Here is a 19,532-nt window from a genome sequence, read left to right as displayed (position 1 = left end):
AACAGAAATTCAGAAATACGTGGTACATTAAAGGGAAAACCGGTTCGGTTTAAAGAATTATTTTCAATATAAATGCTATTTCGGCTGATATATTTTTGTTTAAAGTGCGAGTGTATTACGATAAAAAATGAACTTATTTATATTTGACGTTTACTGCACAAAGTCTAGAGACATATATATATAATTAATAATTTCGCTTCGCTGATTGTGTGAGGGTCAGGCTCTACGATTTGCCAGCCATTCACGTAGGCGTAGGCTCCGGAGAATTATTGCGCTTGGCCTTCGTTTTCTTTCCCCTGTCCTTTTGACTGTCGTCGGTGACGCAGCTCTCTCATCACACTTAACATTGAAAACCGAAAACAAGCCCCTAAGTGGGCCGAAAAGGCCTGTCAACAACAACAACAACAACAACAACAACAACAACAACGGTAACTGCCGACGCCGCGCTCACTGAGAGTGCGCAGCACCCTGTAACCATTCCCAAGCTCAATTTGGGAGAACAGACAGTCAGAGAGAGAAACAGTTAAAGCACGTTGTAGACATAAAGACACATACGTACATGTATGTTATATGCACATGTCGAATGTTGATAGTGAAAGTTCTCAGCAGCTACAACAAAAATCTGGCTGTGTCTTTAAAGTTTACATGGGACCATTAGCTACAGCGAAAGCAAAAGTTTTCACACTTCAAGCAATGCTCTTTCCTATAAATAAAATCTTAAGATTATCAATTGAATATTCGAAAATATTCAATGATATTATTGATATTTGATTTTATAATATTAATAAAAAGGTTAGTTAAGCTAAAGAGCATACCATGACTAAAGTTGAAACATTTAAGAAATACTGCAGTTGAAATGTGGAAACTTAATAAGCTAGATTACATACTTTTTATGGCAATAATATTGTTAAGACTTTGCAATAGCGGCATTTTAAAGATTTCTTTAACAGCAGCTGTTACAGTTAACAGATACAATAAGTAAGCGCGCTTGCCCTTGTCTATCTATCCAGTCCTCCTTCTGGCTCTCTTATTCCGTTTGCCTCTCTTTTGGCAGCCACGCAAATACCGTTAACACAGTACATCGTGAACAGTTGAGCGAGCAAGTTTAAGCTAACGAAAAAGTGCACTATCAAAAGCGCAGAAAAAACCGAATACAATAAAAAACAAAAACATTTTGAAAAAAAAAAAAACAAAAAATGCCATAAAAATGGCTGACGCGGCTGAATAAACTTGACAAATGTTCTATTATACATAACTTTCAATTTAGTGGAACATTTCTTACGCATATTGACGCGACTTGACGTTGTGTTATATAAATCTCAGCTAACATACACATATGTAAGTGCGTGTGTATTTGTGTGTGCGTATGGCGCGTGACTATCTAAGTTTGCGCCCCTTCCAATACATAGATATTGTCCGGTTCATTTTGTAGTGTCAATTAAAACTCATTAAGAATATTACGCATACGCAGTGTTGTCAGCAGAAAAAAAAAACCTAAGATAAGCCAACAGATCCAAATAATGTAAGTTAGTTTTAATATGTATATATTTATTTTTAACATTGTTGCAATAATTATAAGTCCCATAGAAATTAAAATATGCATTTTTATTTGATTATTTTAATTGCCGCCAAACATGAAAAATTGTGCGTATGTTGCAATTTGATTTCAGTTCTATTTCATTCCATCAGATTCTGCAATTTCCACAACATTTATTGATTATCAGTCCGTAAAAAGCTGACCAGTCGTACCCATGCCACCTGTACCCCATCCTACCTGTTATTGAGGCCCTTTCAGTCACGTCTTATGGCCATTTTAGTTGAGTTAATTGCTTATTCAATTTTTTAAGCGCACATTTTACGTTCTTTGCTTTCATGTTGGTCATTTCTAATGTTCGGGAATATTTTCATTTATATAGCCCCTATTCTTGTTTGCCAAACTTCGCCTTCCACAAAAACATGTTAACATTCGCAAATCTTAGTTCTTGAATTTTCCTAATGCAAGTATTTTTATTCCTTCGTTTTCCAAAGCGTTTTCGATTACAAGCAGCTGCTTTTTTTTTTTACTGGTACATAATGTTTTCTTGTCATCTGGTCATCTAGCTTCCCACTGCCACGCCATATATCCTGGCAAAACGCATGTCCTTCAGGGCTGCTTTCCCTCTACATGCTTTGTTATCCTGCCATTGTTAGGCTCGTATTGTTTGTTAGTCTCCTGGTAAGTATGCTCGTGTATTCGGCCAGGCGCAAGTAAATGGCCAAGTTGCCGTCAATTTCGGGACATTTTGCTGGCAGCTTGGCTGAGCTGTCGCCGTTTTATTTGTTGTGCCGTTTATTATTGTTATTGCTTTTGGCTTTGCTTCTTTTTTCTTCTTTTCTTTATTGTTCACCGCCTGTTTTTTTGTTATTGCTTTCGAGAATTTCAACTTGAAGTATTTTAGACGTTTTCTGGTCCGTTAGGAAAAGCGCATGAAGAAAATAAATTCGAAAAATATATAAAAGGAGAGTAGCTTACGGTAAAGTACCTGCAGATGGACACCGTTTACTGATGTCCTGTTGAAGTAAATGTTGGGGGATACCTTTTAAATATATATATTTAATATATATTTACTTTTAAGCGCACTACCTCTTCCGAAAAGTTTAGTAATATAATAACATTCGAACTCGGAAATTTTTCGGAATGCAGATTTCTGTTACCCTGATTTGATTTGCTTATTTATTTAATTTGTGTCTTTCTCTTAGCCCGTGGGAAATGTTTAAAAAGTTTAGTTAAGTTGACGTGTTTTTATTTGATATTCTTCGGTTTCAAACAAAAAAAAAAGTGTTTGAAAAAAAAAACATTTTGTGGCCAAATCGAATAACAAGTTGGTTGATATTCTCAAGCATATACATGTTTTTGTCGTCCTAAGGCCTATTTGGAACTCAATTATAAATGCGGCTTCCATATATACTAGCTAACAGGGCATTCACAGTGACGTTAACAGCCAACCGTTAAGGTTAACAGCGTGCGCATGAACGAAATTGAGAGCGATAACGGCATCAACTGTAAACGGCTGCTCAGCTGATTCTGACTACGTTGCGGGCTTTGTCCTTGACAAGGTTTTGTTTTTCCAACAATATTCTTCGTTTACGTTTCGTATTTGTGTTGCTGTTGCCTGAAAGAGAACGCTCAACTGAGCAACTGAGAGCTTGTGAGCCTAAAACAGAGAGAGAGAGAGAGAGAGAGGCGCAGCCATTGGCCATTTGAAACGCGGTATTCATTCAGCAAAAAAAAAAAAAACAATCATTTTTTCCTGCCCAGGCTAAAACAGTTTGCGTGGGTGTTGTGTTGCCTTTTGTCTGTGTAAGTTTTGTGCGTGTGTGTGTGTGTGCGTGTGACTTTGTAGGGGGCTTCTATTCGCGTGCAAATCTCGCACATGATTTGTGAGCCATTCCAATTGCTTGACAGTTTTGAGACAGCCCACAAAACTTTCACTTTTAACCATTGATTGCGACATTGTGGAGCATACGGACCTCGTTTATTGCTTGGGGTTGGACTCGCACGTTGGGATTTCCAATTGCATATATTTAAGCCCAGGCCGCAAATTTAATTGTCGCCCAATTGGTTGCAAGGTCATTTTTATTGCAATTGTCGCCCTCGGCTGCTCCCAACCTGTACTCTCGCATAATATTTTGCAATCCTCTGGGTTTTCTTTGAGGACTGCCTTTACGTGTAAAATAATTAAGGCGTTGATAAATGCTGACTGTGTTAACTGTATGTCATGAAATAGTCCCAACGAGCAGGTGTTACGTGTTACGTGAACTATTTAACTTGCCTGTACTTATTGGAGACTATTAGCTTGACCTCAAAGTTTCTAAGCTTTAAAATTTTAATAAGAATATTTTTTAGTTTTAATGTAACTTTTTGTTGTTTTATAACTTGCCTGTACTTATTGGAGACTATTAACTTGACCTCAAAGTTCCTAAGCTCTTTAAATTTTAATCAATATTTTATTAAGTTTTGTTTAAAATGTTTTTAGCCAACTTTAATCAGTTTCTTAGCTTATCCTCATTAGATACAAGTAAACGTACTACAAACTGTTGCCTAATTACTTAAATGGAGTGCACTTAGGATTTTAGCTCAAACGTCGTAATACTCAAATCATTCAGTGCATGTGTGTACCTACTCACTACCTAATGGTACACAAATTCAGGCACTTGTCAGCCACTTTACCATTGTTAAATGCGTATACGGCATGCCCTGGATGTAGGGAGCGAAAGAAATTAAGCCCAATGCTAAGTCCGCTTGTAAAATTTACTTTTGGCATTATACACACAGATTTAGATTGTACACACAACAAAAACTGCAATTATCAAGTATGGCATGAGTGACAGAAGCCACAAATGCAAATGCAAGTTCTGAGTACAAATAAATACGTCTCCAGTGCAACTTATATTCACTGTCATTCAGTTTGGAATTAATTCAACTAACAAACAATCCCTGCAGTCGGTGTGCCTAAGTCCTTATCATTAAATACCCAAAATTTTATTATTATTATTATTATTATTATTATTATTATATTATTATTATTATTATTATTATTATTATTATTATTAATATTATTATTATTATTATTAATATTATTATTAATATTATTATTAATATTATTATTATTATTATTATTATTATTATTATTATTATTATTATTATTATTATTAATATTATTATTATTATTATTATTATTATTATTATTATTATTATTATTATTATTATTATTATTACTATCGTTATCGTTATCATTATCATTATTATTATCATTATCATTATCATTATCATTATCATTATCATTATCATTATCATTATCATTATCATTATCATTATCATTATCATTATCATTATCATTATCATTATCATTATTATTATTATTATTATTATTATTATTATTATTATTATTATAATTATTATTATTATTATTATTACAAATAAACAGAACTTAATCAAAAGTCCAATTTTGGGAGAGCCGGATTTAAACGATTTTAAATTGGTTAAAGCTTTAAATTACAACTTTCGTTGCACAACTTGCAGTTATTCGAAATTTACTACGCCCAGTGAAGCGATTTAACTGCCCGATCGCCCATTTGCAGAGTTTAATGTCCGTTTCTATATTTTATGTGCCTTGTGAAATTGACTCCATTTATGCATAAATTACATTCACACAGAATGGCAGTTTTTCGCCCTGTACATTTTGTGCAATACTCGTGCTGGATTTTTTGATTTTTCGATTTTCTGTTCTGCCAGTTGCATTACACGAATGCCCCTTGGATGCCCCTCGGTCATTGTCAACGGACGGTCATGTAAAATTTGTGAATGCATTTGCATTTGTCCCTGCACTGGACACAGCTCGCTCGGAGTGGGCGCTGGGCTGCCCGAGTAGGGTAACTAAATGTGCCCCTAATGGTGCCAATTTGACAACTAATGCATTGCCACACCCATACCCCCACCCGGCCCCGAATAGCATGTGCGCATGCAAGGGGAACTCAATAAAGGCAAATGAGTTGAGTTATGCGCTAAGGCTTAGGCTTAGGCAGCTTTAATCAGCTTTGGCTGCCAGAAAGTGCACAGTTGGAACAGTTCGCGCAGCATAAATATTTGTTCACTGCCAACTCAAGGATATCCTTGATGTTTGCACAGCAATAGCTTGTAAGTAACAAAACAACAAAAAAGGACAAGCGAAAATGCATCCGGCAATTATGAATGAAAAGGGCAAAACTGCGACAGGCAACAAGAGAGGTGCCAGAAAACATTACAAAGCTCAGCGGAGGCGGAAATTATGCACACAGTATAACTGAGTGTGCGTGTGTGTGCGTGTGTATGTGTATATGTGACCAGATTATGCCCGAAACTTAAATGCTGCGACTGAAAAGGCTTAAAGTTCGACGCCATATTATGTAACGCTCCCTGTCTCTTTCTGGCATTTCTCGCACTCTTCGTGCTCACGCCAGTTTTTACGACCTCGCCTAAGTGCATAGCCTTCAAAATAGTTGTGGGAGCAGACGCGTGCAAGGACATTGGATCTCGCTTTCGATGCTTTGGCAGGCAACATTCATTACTCAACACTGTCGAGACATTAATACAAGCACCCGTACACACAACGGCACAGCTTAAAGTTCGTCGCACATTTACTTCCGCAAAAAATAGAAGCTACAACTACAGCTACAGTGGGTGTGGCAGTAAAAGAAAACGCTGCTAGGGATTTTAATAATAATAATATAAATATAAATAATAATTAAATTACTCAGAGAAATTTAAATGCCCAACAAATTTTACTAATAAGGAAAAGGCATTTAATCATTCAATCAATTCCGATTGTTAATCAATTGTTAATTCATTATAGTATTGCCCCGAATTTACGCTTAAGTTTGAATTTCAGTTTGGTGACAAGATCAATGTGACCAAACAAAATGATATATCGATAAAATTAGGCATATAAGATAAAAATAGATGGTCACACATGCTAAAAAAAAAAAGAGAAACGGTTCACGAAATTGAAGCGATTAATTTGAGATTGACACTGCTTGGAAAATACTTACATAAACGTAATCTTCATATGTATGTATGCGTATGTACGTGACTTCCAATAAACAATCAAAGTAAAAATTGCGTTTTTGAACGCCGGAATATACAATGTATATATATCGGAATTCTTACCATAGTCCGGCTCGTAATGCATTGCGCTTCAAGTACGAACATTAAATGTGCCAGGCTGCCCGCCCTCCGCCTTTGCAGACTGCGACTGCTGCTCATTTTACAGTTTTCATACAACGAATGCAACGAGAGCACAACATTGTTGGCAACAAAAGCATCGGAAGCTGGTCGACGAAATTGTTGGCTGGGGTTGGGGTTTGGGAGCAACAGACAACGGGAAGATGCCTAGGAATTACCTACACAAAGTGTTCATAATAATAATCATTGCGATTTGTACACATATGATGAGACTTGGGATATAACCCGTACCCATATTTATATAAATATACCCTGAACCCATTAAAAATGGCTAAAAATGGGTGTTAATGTGTTTGCGCAAATGTATGTAACAGACCCATAAAGTATATATATTCTTTATCAGCATCAACAGCCGAGTCGATCTAGCCATGTCCGTCTGTCTGTTCTTACGTCCGCCTGTCCGACCGTATGTATGAACGCAAAAATCTCATAACCTATATGATCTAGAGATTTCAAATTGAAAACGTAGGTCCTCCTAGTGCCCCCGCAGTACGTGTTTGTTTCCGATAATCGATAACTTGTCCCGTTCCCAAGTAATCGATAAAAATCGATATCGAAATCCTGTTTTTTTTAGCAAACCTCGTATGTCATTAAAACTAGAGTCACCAAACTTGGCATGTAGCTTCTGGAATGGTATATAAGTATATATCGAGATATTTCATTTTATAGTCCATCAAATTAAAATCAAGTATATAAAATGACCAATTTGAATTTCCCACAAATTTAAGCCACAATTTTAACTTTTTGAGAATATAGAAATATTATCGTAGCGCGAGCTGCATTTGGGTTCTGGGTTCAGGGTATCCCCTAGTCGGGAACTCCCGACTAGAGCCTCTCACATGTTTTATTTCTATATATCAAAACTTTTAAAAGTTTGTATGTCTGTACGTACATGTTCTGTAAAATCCCCAGCATGGCATTCCTGTTTTACTGCATCGCAAGGATATGCCAATTTTATATGTCAATGAAATATTGGATAGCCAAGGCACTCAAGACATCAAGAAGAATCGTGGGCTCAAATAATTGCATACTTTCAGGCTGTCCATGAAAAGTGCCCAATGATTTTACGACTCTTCCTGTTTGTATAAGTCTGTCTACTATCTGTTCCATTGTTTTCGTAATTTAAATATTTTCTTGTGCCACTGCAATACTGACATGAATAATTCATTTAGGGCTTTGGTTATTTGAGAGGGTACATTACAAATGCAACTTGACATTGGACTTGGTGAATGGCAACAAGCGTTTTTCAAGGTTTGTCCACGATGTTGGAAACTTGGTAAATCCTGATGAATTCGTCGAGTATTTTCACAGAATTGAGCCTGTATGGGGTTGCAAAAAGGTTAATGTAAATATGTGAAAACTGTATATTTTATATATTGTTTATATTGTTTGCCAAAGATAATATAATGAATAATCACTCTCTTACTCTATATTTACTTGCAGGTTCGTTGCCTACTTCTCAATACCAAATCTACTTACCAATAAAAATCAAATTATAAACTACAGAAAAAACACACACACAACTCAACATCAACAACAATAAACACACTCTGCGATCAACACTGGCCTGGTCCAATAACTACAATAAACAAATAATAATGACAATTGCAGATAAAAAAACACACAGACACAAATACAAAATACAAGAATATGCATATTGCTAATTAAATTATGAATACGCAAAACTAATTAAACCACAATGCTCGTAAAACAGCTATGCCCACACATATATGTTACATATGCCCAGCTATGCCAATAGATGTACTTAGCCTCCTAGATGTATGTCAATATTTGTGCAATAGATAAGAGCAAAGAAAATGCCTAAAACACAAGAACTGGAATATCAATATCAATATCAATATCAAATGTCTAATATATAGATTGTTTACCCTCTTGCAAATGTCTGCTGTTTACTAAACTTTTTAATACTCGTAATACCCATAACAATATTGTTTTATATATGTATATAAATTTCGAACTACTTGTATGTGCCTTGCAAAGCGACTGATAAGCCCGACTATCTGTATAGTTTAGTCTGATCAAAAACCAACTAGATATATCTATCTAAATAGATATATACATATATGCGTGTGTGTAATGCAGTCAAGTCGAACAACGCGTTGATCGTATTCGTACGATTTTCATTATAAATTTGGAAACATTTAGGAAACCACATCATAGCCATTGGATATGATACGTAACACGGGCCAACTATGTGCGTTTTTCTTTGCTACTAATAAAATTTAGAAACCACGCTGCTTTCTGCTTTCTAAATAACAAGAAATCATTTAAGATTTATGAAACCAAAAAGTGCATGCTGCTTGAGAACGCTTGAAAACTCGCATTTACTCGACTCTTTTATAATTTATTTCAACTCTATACTACTCTTCTGCTTATACTTAGAATAGCTGCTGAATCTGTGCAGATCTCTACTTGAAATTTAACTTTATCTCTTCTCACACAGCAACCAATATACTATACTATATACTACATATATACTTTAACTATACCCAAGACACGCCAAAACTCACTCTCTACTCGCTCACAGAATCTAAAATATTTTGTTGTGAATTTCGCGTATTGAAATCTAATTTTATTCTACTCAGTGCAATATCTACACATATATAAATTGAAAAAGTTTTTTCATTATCTTATTTGTTCAACTAATTTTTCTGGTATATGCCTATCCCCCCGAATAGCAAACTTTTACACCACATTTTTGGCTCTATGTGCAATTAATAAATAAACTCACCAACTAAGAAAAAATAACTACAAATTAACTGCAAGCTCAAATCGCTCGTTTTCTTCATCTACAAAAATTAAACAAAAAAAAAAAAAAAAAATAATAAAAAGAAATACAAATTAAATTAATAAACTTTCAATAATTGGCTGCGATTGAACTAATTATTTTATGCTTCTAATTATTTTATGCAAATTTCTGTTGAACAAAATTAATCAACTGAACTGAAACCAAACCAAAAAATTTCCAATAAAATTAAATAATGTCACGCGAAAACTCACCACGTCACGGCTCGATCCGGCGTCATTTGAACAACAGAGACTCGCCAGCGGGCTCGCCGGGCTCCCCACATCCATCGAACCATCCTCATTATCACCATCAGCAACAGCCACCGATAATGGAGCATGCCGGCGCACCCATATCCACATCCGCATCGAATATCGCCACAGTGCTGGAGGATGGAGAGAATACGATTTTGCCGCCATTGAGCGGATCCGGACCAAGTCGACAGCGTTCTTTGCGCGATCGGCTCAAGGATGGTATCACCGGCAGCTTCTCGTGGCAGTAAGTCCTGCTTGCAAATTTTTCTTAAAAGCTTTTCCAAATTCCATTTTTTTTTAGTCTCGTGTTAAGTTTAATTTGTTTTGCCATATTCAAAATTACAATTTTTTAAGTAGTGTTTTCTTTTTAAATATATTTTGAAAAAATTGTATTTAAAAGTTTTTATAGTTTTTGAATTCTTGTATTTGCGTAAAGTTAACTATTCTTAATGAAGACAACCGACTCTCACTAATAATCTGAAGCAGCACGCAGAAAATTTAATTTTATACCACAATTTTGAGCTCCCACAAAGTAGTTGCGCACAGTTAGGATCTCACTTTGATGATAACTTAATGCAAATTCAGCACATACTTAAATGCACAGCACTTGAAATTAAATATTTAAAACATTTAGGAACTAATCCTGAACTAAACTTAGTTTTGAGGTGACCTCAGGGTAAGTGGAAAATTATTAAGGATTATTAGAAGTTGTATATTGTAAGTCACACGTTAATTTCTGCATATTTTTTAAGAATAATATTATAATATTAACTGATCCTATAAAAAATCATTTTTCAACAAAAATAAATATATATATATATATATATATTTTTTTATTGTCGAAGCGAAGCAGAATTCAACTAATTGGAAAATTATTAAGGATTATTAGAAGTTGTATATAATAAGTCACACGTTAATTTCTGCATATTTAGTAAGATTAACAATATAATATTATTAGCTGATCCTATAAAAAACATTCTCACAACAAAAATAAATATATATTGAACTAAAGTTTTTCAATCTAATAAAATATATATATATATATATATATATATACATATATATAAAACTAAAGTTCTTCAATCTAATAAAATATATATATTTATAATTTTTGTAACATACTAAATTAAGATTAAAGAACTTAAGTTCTCGAACTGAACTGCAACTGAATTCACGAATCGAAAGCGAATGCGAAAGCGGGAACACGAATTGTTGTCGCAGCGAAGCAGAAATCAACTCGAAATCAGGCAGGCGAATACACAACAAGCAATTGTGCAATATAAATGGTAACAGACAGTTGAATCATTGGCCATAAATCAATTCAATTTGACACTTTAATTTCGCATATCTTTCGTCCTTCAGACGCCCACATATAAAATGGCCTGAATCCAGCTGCTAAAAGATAAATGTCAGATAAATGTAAACTCTTCACAACTGATTCTCTTGCCATAAAAATGTGTTCAAATATGCTGGCTTATTTTTTCGTTATTTTCTCGTTCTGCTACCAAATGACTTTCACTTCGGGTTTCAGTCTTTGCATTAGACCTGTCGTTAAATGCCTTTCATTATCATCATTATAGAACTCTGCGGATGCCCTGTAAACGTAGCTGGCTTGTCGTAACCTCGATATGTAATGGGAATGGAATCTGCTTTTTATTTTCTCGCTCATCAAAACCAGTTTTCACTGATATGCATCAGGACTTTGCATCTGCTCTTGAGTCTGCTGCTTCCTGGCTTGGCCAGGTGATTTATAACCTTGAAACCATTTAAGGTTTGGCCTTGATCGCCGGTTTTTATATTTTTCCCCCTTTTTTGGTAGTTGCTTCTTCTGGCTACCTTTGCGAAGTGCATCTTTAAATGCGAAGCCTTTTAACAGGTTTGGCCACATTCTGTACCCAAGTATTCGGGCATTGTGTATATACATAATAATTCAGAATACAATGTAGCTAGTCTTCCTGAATTTCGACTGCCAAACCTTGATTAATCTTAACTGATAATTATTGTTAATTATTCCCAACCCTCATAAATATGCATAATGGGTGTCCACAAGCAATTAATCTATCGAATTGCGAATTGATATAAACAAAGTCATAAAAATGCGACAACTCAATACGAAGGTAATACCCGAAAATTCCGACAAACCCACAAGCCCCTCCAAAGTTGGGTGGTTTTTATGCAAATATGCTGTGTGTATAATTTAATAGAGTCGATAATTTTAAGATGCGACCCTAAGCATGCCGAGCACGTCTTCAACGCCGTTCGCCGGGGCCATATTGATGAGCCGATGATAATGCCAGTTGATGTGTGGCCGTTTGCTAATCCTTTGGCCCATTCTGCATAGTAAAGCATTTGTTTTGCTATTACCCACACTCGCACATGCACACTCACACTCACACGCACGCTGATAGCGACTGTAAATAGCTGTTGACCATGAAACGATGCACATTATGGCCGTCATCAGCACTACCCCAGTGCCTGCCGAGCCACGTCCTCTGCTCCCCCAAACGCTAAATATCCGCCAAGTTGTGTGTGTGTGTGTGTTTCATGTTTGACTTTCACTTGCAGCTGTGATGTGCTCTACTGCGGCTGGCGATGTCAGCACAACAATGACAACAATAACAAGTCAGAGCATTCTATGGCAGCGTGTACGACGAGCAGATACCCTGCAGTACCTCGCACTCACACAGCTCCCTCTCTCCCACTCTACCACTCTTTCTCTCCCTCTCTCTCTTTCTCTCTATTTCCAATCATCGCTAAGTGTGAGCACAGACATGCACTAGTGCTGGAAAATCATCGATGGGACTATCGATTATATCGATATATTTGTGTTGAGAACTATCGATTTTTTGGAATCATCGATGTTCTCGATGTTTTCCCAGCTCTAACACTTTTTGAGCAAAAGAAAGCGACAAGTAAAATAATTTTAAATGGAACAATATTTATTTTTGCCTTTTGTTGGAAAATAAAATATCTCAAAAAAATGCAAATTAAATAGTTTGGAAATTGTTAATACAAGCTACAAGTGTTTAACCAAAAAATACCATGGTTATTTTTAAATAAATAACTAGAGGTTACAACCTTTGAGGGCGATCGATATATCGATCGATAATATCGAAAACATTGATCGGGTTCAGATATCTATATTTTTCGAGCTCTTCTTTCAAGCTGATTTTCTGTGTACAGGGTATAATAATTGCAGTTTCACTGTGGCTACTGCTTCTGTCATTGCTTTAGGCCATAATTTGCATCGATTGCAATGCGCACAGTGGTTCATGTTATTGAAATGGCTGACTAACAATATTTATACTTTTATGGTTATTGAACAGAGCGGCTTTTCGATATGATCTACTAGTGTCCAGATGCACATAAACTATTGCCATTTGACCACAGTGCAAGCCTGAGGCTAGGGCGTGGTTTTTATCAGGTCCAGAGCTGGGCATGAAATGTAACATTGGCTCGCAAATTGTGTCCTTTGTCATTGAAGGATGTCGCTGGGAATGTTTTGCGAATGTTCCTGCCAGCTGCACGAACTAACCGAAACAATATAATATATATATATATATATGTATAATAGAATTGAAAGCTGTGAGGAAGGCGTCGAGAGTAAAGCACTTAATTGAGAGGCATTGAGAATTCTTGTTGCCTTTATGAATATGAATTAATTGCCACAATTAAGTGCCATATTGCGCAGGCAAATGGTGTTCAATATGCGTTATGCATATGCCTGTAGTAGTTGTGTTGCCTAAGCTGTTTAATGTTTAGTTAAGTCATGTTAAATATATTTTCATTTCCGGAGGAATTTCAGGAAATTCGAGACCAACGTTAATCGAACTTAATGTAAAGTGTGCGATGATATCATATTGTATATACATATGTATCCCCCAGCATGGGAATGTTTTCTTCAAGTCAATCATTTTCAGTGCTCTCCAGGTGTGCTCGCCATGTCACATATAAGCTAATGTCTGTCAGCTCTATAAATCAACCGATTCCATGGTTGACTGATGCTACTGTTTGTTAGCCATAAATCTCGGTGAAACGTGTCGCACGTGGCATTTTAATCACACCCATAAGACTTAATCAGCGTATCCAAACATCCGACATGTGATGTGTTATTTTATGATGTCCTACGCTCACTAAATCAATTATATTATAAATTATATTATTTATTTATATTTATATATACTATATTTATTTATTTTCCAATTGTACAGAATGGTCGTGGACCCAATGTCATTGCTTGACATTTTCTACACAAACAAAAGTATTTGGCTTTATTAAATTGCGACGAAATTTATTTGTTATCTAAGCAGCAGAAGATAATATATATGTGTATATCTATATACACGAGCATGTTTGGGCTATGTTTCAAAAATATGCACTTGTCGGAATTAATTTTGAAAATTACTCAGAAATTGCATTTGCGTTTTTCATGCTCATTCAAATTGGCAGAAGGTCATATATAAAAGCATTATAATTGTGGGCTGTTTATTACTTTCCCGCTTTTTCCACGTTCTCCCTATAATTTCACTCTCGATAATTCTCCACTATTCTGCAGTGTTTATTTTACACATCCTTGAATCTTAATATTTATTCAATGTCAACAGCCTGACATTCATTTGAAGCATATGTCAGTCAACATTTGTGTGTACTATATCAAAATAATTACCTATCATTTTTTATTAGAACATATTAAACGCAAGCCCACCTCCCCTCGCCCATACGCCATCGACAAATATCGATAAATATTTATTAACTTTTATTTGTTGTTGTCCTTGCGAGCAATCTACAATCGAGAACTAAACTACGATTTGTTTTACATCGATTTTTACTTTCGAAATTGGCTTAAACAAATGAAATTAACTAGAAAAGCGCAACCAATTTAGCAGCCGACATGTTAACAAGGATATGACAAACAAATGACAACCACACGGGGGACTGTCTCATCGACATCGTCTCTCTATATGGCCCATTGAACAGCTCAATTAGATTTGACACAAGGCGTGGTCATATTGATACAATGAACTATTGACAGCTGACCTCAGCTATTGATTGCTAAGGTCACATTCGTGCGTTGCAATTTATACTCTTCGGATTAAATAATACAGCACAAATATGCTAGAAATATTTCTTAGTGCTTTTAATTTCTGGCCTTATCTTAATTAATTATATATTCAGCGCATTCTTATCAGTTCCACCTGATATTTACTCTGAATCGTATTTACCCAGATATTCAAATAGGCCGACGATAAGAGTCGACGCGAAAACAATAACAAAAATCTAGAATATACATAGTAGGCAAATAACTTGATCGAAAATTTTCCAAATGCATAGTAAAATATCATAAAAATTTCCAGCCAGCTCAGCTGGCCTAATGTCAACAAATAACATCTGCGTAGCTACAAATATTGTTCAATATGATACCCTGTAGCCCAAAATGAGGTAGTATGAGTTAGCATATTTCTGAAAAATATGTTAAAGAACAGCTAAGGCCTGAGTAAAGAGCATTTTATAGTCGATTTTTCTATCCACTTCTTTCTTTGTGTTAGACTTTTCCAGGTCGAGGTACCTTAAGAACTGCGGGCAGATGGAAAACTTTAATAGACATTCTTCGGGTAGAATCCGTTCAAATAACTCATAGCTACTATCGAAATTTCAATTCATCATAAGCAGTTTTTTTTTAATCAGATAGTAAAAGTATGTGGCCAAAAACTGATTCTACAAACAATGGGCGGCATTATAATTGAGTGGCTTTCTATGAGTTGTAACATGGCTTGGGTTCAACTGTGCCCATATATCTTTTAAGTCTTGTGATACGATGATGGGCCATTATAATTAATAATAATAATTCGATTGCATGATTGGCGAAAATCGACTTATAATTGATGTTGCCAACTGTCTAGCTCTTGGCACATAAATAAAATATTATGTTAGCTAAATAAATAAAAAGTTGGCGCTTGCCTTTTCAATATAAATAACAGCAAGAATTATTGTTTAACTGACATTGACCTCAATATTATTCCTATTAGTTGTGCTAGCAAAGAAAATAGTTCACAGGTTGTTAAATATGTAAGCAGAAAGCAGTTTTTAATTAAAGAAAAAGTATCTGTATCAATCAATAACAAATTTATCATTTATCACTTTTACTGTTGATTGGCGCGAAATACATATTTGAATTCAAAATTCGCCAATATATCAATATCTGATGATAGTTGTTTTTGGCCCACAAGTGTCAATAATTTGACACTCGCACGGCTAATCAATTTAAAAGTATCTTTGTTAAGTGTGCATTTTACGTATGCAATTTATGTGCATAATTCAAAAGGAAATACGCAACACCCTTACAGTGGGTTAGTAGAAAATGGAAAATGGAAAATTCCCATATATCGCATATTTTCGGGCAGCGACTGTCTATTTGTCAGCTGACCAAATAGGGTACACAACGGGGTCCAAACCAGTCTAAATACCTAGGGATAAGACCGAACAGTAAAACAGCTGAAAATCCAAACAATCCAAACGAAAGCTGTTTGCTGTAGGCAGGCTCTAGAATACCCTAGAAAAATAGAAAAAACTACCAAGCTTTTTTTTGTTTGCAGGAGAGGAAAAAGTTTTTAAAATTATTCTCTTTCTATTTTTTTTTGTCCAGGATTATGCTACCACAAAGTCATTCAACAATCATTTAATGAATTATCAAAAAGTAAATTTAGAAAAAATTAGAAATTAGGAAATAATTTCAAGTTAAAAATTGAAAAGTTAAATTGACATAAATGTATGTGTATAAATGCATAAAATGTGGGTAAGGTCTTTTACTACAAATAAGCATATGAGCAGCCCAATCATATTACCCTGCTGGCCAAATTCTAGGGTATTTGACAATACAAATGTTTTGCACGGGCAGACGGTGCTGCTGGCTGCGACGCCGGCGTCAACTGCGTTGTCGAGCTGCAAAAATGTTATGCATTTTTTCCTTATTCAAACGAAAATTGTGTTTTCCTGTCAAGCCGGTTTTTCTTTTCATTATTGGACCACACCAGCGTCGACGTCGTCGTTTTCGTTGCCAGCATAAAAGCAAAACCAAACAACTTGCAATCAACGCCGAAGTTGTCGTTGTTTTTGTCGCTTTGCTATTTTTAGTCTGCAGCAAAAATAAAAAAAAAAGTTGTCGAAACTTTGCTGAAAAGATTCGTGTGCCCCTTCCGTTATATGACGGACAAAATAGTAAAAAAAAATGAAGTTTTCAGCTTTGCATTTTAAGCAGTTTAACTAAAGGCTGAACCTGAAGCTGAAGCTGGATCTGGGAATTTCATCAGCTGCCTGGCGAAAATATTTTCTATCATTTTAATGAATATATTTTGAGTTCATTTTGAGGAATACTCTGTCAAGTGCCCTTCTTAAACATCTGCAATGAATTATAGTTGTCTTATTTGCCTAACTTCATTTTTTTAGCTTATATTTATTGAATTTGTAAACAAGTTGTTGGCAGTTGTAGAAATTGCAAATTGAGAACAAAAAATATACTTATAAATAAATGCAAATATGAGAGAAACGAGCACATGCGCACATTTGGTACACAAATATTACAAATACAAATAAACAAAATCACAAAAAACTCAAAAGCCCGCAAGTATGAGATTTTAGATATATTTAAAGATTTATTTGTGTAATGTGTGTGTGTGTGTGTGCTTATGTCAAGGAACCGCGCATTTATTTTAAACATATACATTTTTAAACATTTAGAAGCTAATTGCAGTCTGTATTTATTCTGACCAATCAAAGCAATAAAACCAATTAGATTGCCGACTTGTTTGGGTTTTTCAAATTCTAGAGATTTTTATGACTCGTCGCTAATTAGCATTTAAATCAACAACAATTATGGGACTGTCGTAAAGGAAGTAAATATGCTCGTATCTTAAGGGCTTATCTCTCTTAATAAAACTAAAATTTTCACATAACATACCTTATGTGATGCAGCTGCACGTTGAGACGGGGTCTCGAGAAATTCCACTTGCATGGTTGGAAAAATTGAGAAAAATGCTTGAATAAAACTTTTTACCATTGGCCTCAAAACTCATTTTCAAAAGATCTTTGTTTAAATTCATTTTAGGGGTGTCTCGCAGATTTTGGAAAATGCATTCCTCCTTGAAGGAAAGGAGATGGGGGTCAAGGATTTGGTGGGTGATGTTTCGTGCTAAAATTTATTTTCATAGATCTATATGAAAAATTATTTGAAAAAATAAAAAAAATTATTATTTGTTCGTTGAATCCAAGTTTCCTGTTTAGAAATGCGATTCGAAGTTTTAAGTTTGCATATATGTATATATATGTATGTACGCCTGTTTGTAAATATAAGTATGCATGTGTGTTTAGTATATATGCAAACATGCATGCATGTATACATGTACGAATACATGTCCGGATAGCTACATGCATGCACACATGCACACATGCACACATGCACACATGCATACATACATACATACATACATACATACGTACATACATATGTATACATGCATGTATGTATGTATGCATTTTTTACAAATATAAGTATATGCATACATACATATATATAAGTATATGCGTACATACATATGTATATGTTTGTGTGCATGTCTGCCTGTATATGTACCCCGATTTTATATGTATGTACACACGTACATGCATTCATATATATGTACTTACTTACAAAAAAAACACCAACAAAAAATACTTAAAACAAAAAAATTTAAAATAAATAAACAACACTACACTACTAGCTACGCATGCAGCCTAGTTGAACTCTTGAGAATCGAGGAGAAGAGCACTTGGTAGTAAATCGTTTTATTTAAATTCGCAGCACAGCGACTAATAAGTATGGCTGCGTTTGGTATTAGGAAACAAACATGCATGCATATATGCATAAGTGCAGGCATACATGCATGCATACACGTTAGTGTATACACACGCCCACCCACACACGCCGAACCGGTTCGAATCTAGAATATTACATTTTATTTTACTATGAAGGGCAGCTCCAACGTAATCCGCATTCTTAAGAACAGACAATCTGCACCGAATTATATCTAAAATAAAGAACCTAAAGGCGAGACGATGTTCGAACCGTGAACCGCTTAAGCGACAGTTATTTGTTTAATATTAATACATATAAGAAACGTACTTTGAATATTATTCACATATTTAAACGTATTTACACATTTTACAGTCACAATGCAATTTGGCTCAATCAATTGTGTAATACCTTTGAGGGTTTCGAGGCTCAAAACAAGTCGAAAATGCAAGACAAGCGGCAACAAGGTGCAAGATGATGTTGCACGTTTGGCGTTTTGAGTTGCCCCTTCAACAAGTTGAGGAGCGAGAGGAAGAAAAAGAAATAATTATAATTGCATAATTTGCAAGTCGAGTCGAGTCATGATATTTAACTGTAGAAATTAGAGGAAATTCTCACGCAGCACAAAAGGTGAAGGCTAGTATAGTATTATCATAGTATAGTATCATAGTATAGTATTATCATAAGTGTATAGATTTATGCATATTCAAGTAAACTTGGGGGAAATTTTCTAGGTTTTTTTTTAGCGGGGCACAAACCTTGAAAGGGGGTGGCATTCACACTTTCACCCCAACAATGACCTATATCGGTTGTTAAGGCCGGAAATGTTTTCGCTTCGTTTAGCGCCGAGTTAAAACAGTAAGCAACACATATTGGCTGGCTCTCAAT

The 19,532-nt window shown here is 35.2% G+C and overlaps 1 protein-coding gene across 6 annotated transcripts in view; it reads left to right on the top strand.

The window, feature by feature from the left end:
• Positions 1 to 9,673: 9,673 nt before the first annotated feature.
• LOC115763646 (TLD domain-containing protein 2) overlaps positions 9,674 to 19,532 on the top strand; it is a 59,766-nt gene continuing 49,907 nt past the window's right edge. The window contains exon 1 of one of the 6 annotated variants that reach the window (XM_030706315.1): positions 9,674 to 10,064. In XM_030706315.1, coding sequence (XP_030562175.1) covers positions 9,763 to 10,064 — 302 coding nt within the window. In that variant the 5' untranslated portion in view covers positions 9,674 to 9,762. The remainder of the gene's footprint in view (positions 10,065 to 19,532) is intronic. The other 5 variants (XM_030706296.1, XM_030706314.1, XM_030706299.1 and 2 more) reach the window with 5 other exon arrangements.

The sequence above is a fragment of the Drosophila novamexicana genome, unplaced genomic scaffold (assembly GCF_003285875.2).
Source record: "Drosophila novamexicana strain 15010-1031.04,08,12 unplaced genomic scaffold, DnovRS2.1 tig00000770-arrow-pilon, whole genome shotgun sequence".
NCBI classification, from domain to species: Eukaryota; Metazoa; Arthropoda; class Insecta; order Diptera; family Drosophilidae; genus Drosophila; species Drosophila novamexicana.
This window is presented reverse-complemented; position numbering and strand designations above follow the sequence as displayed.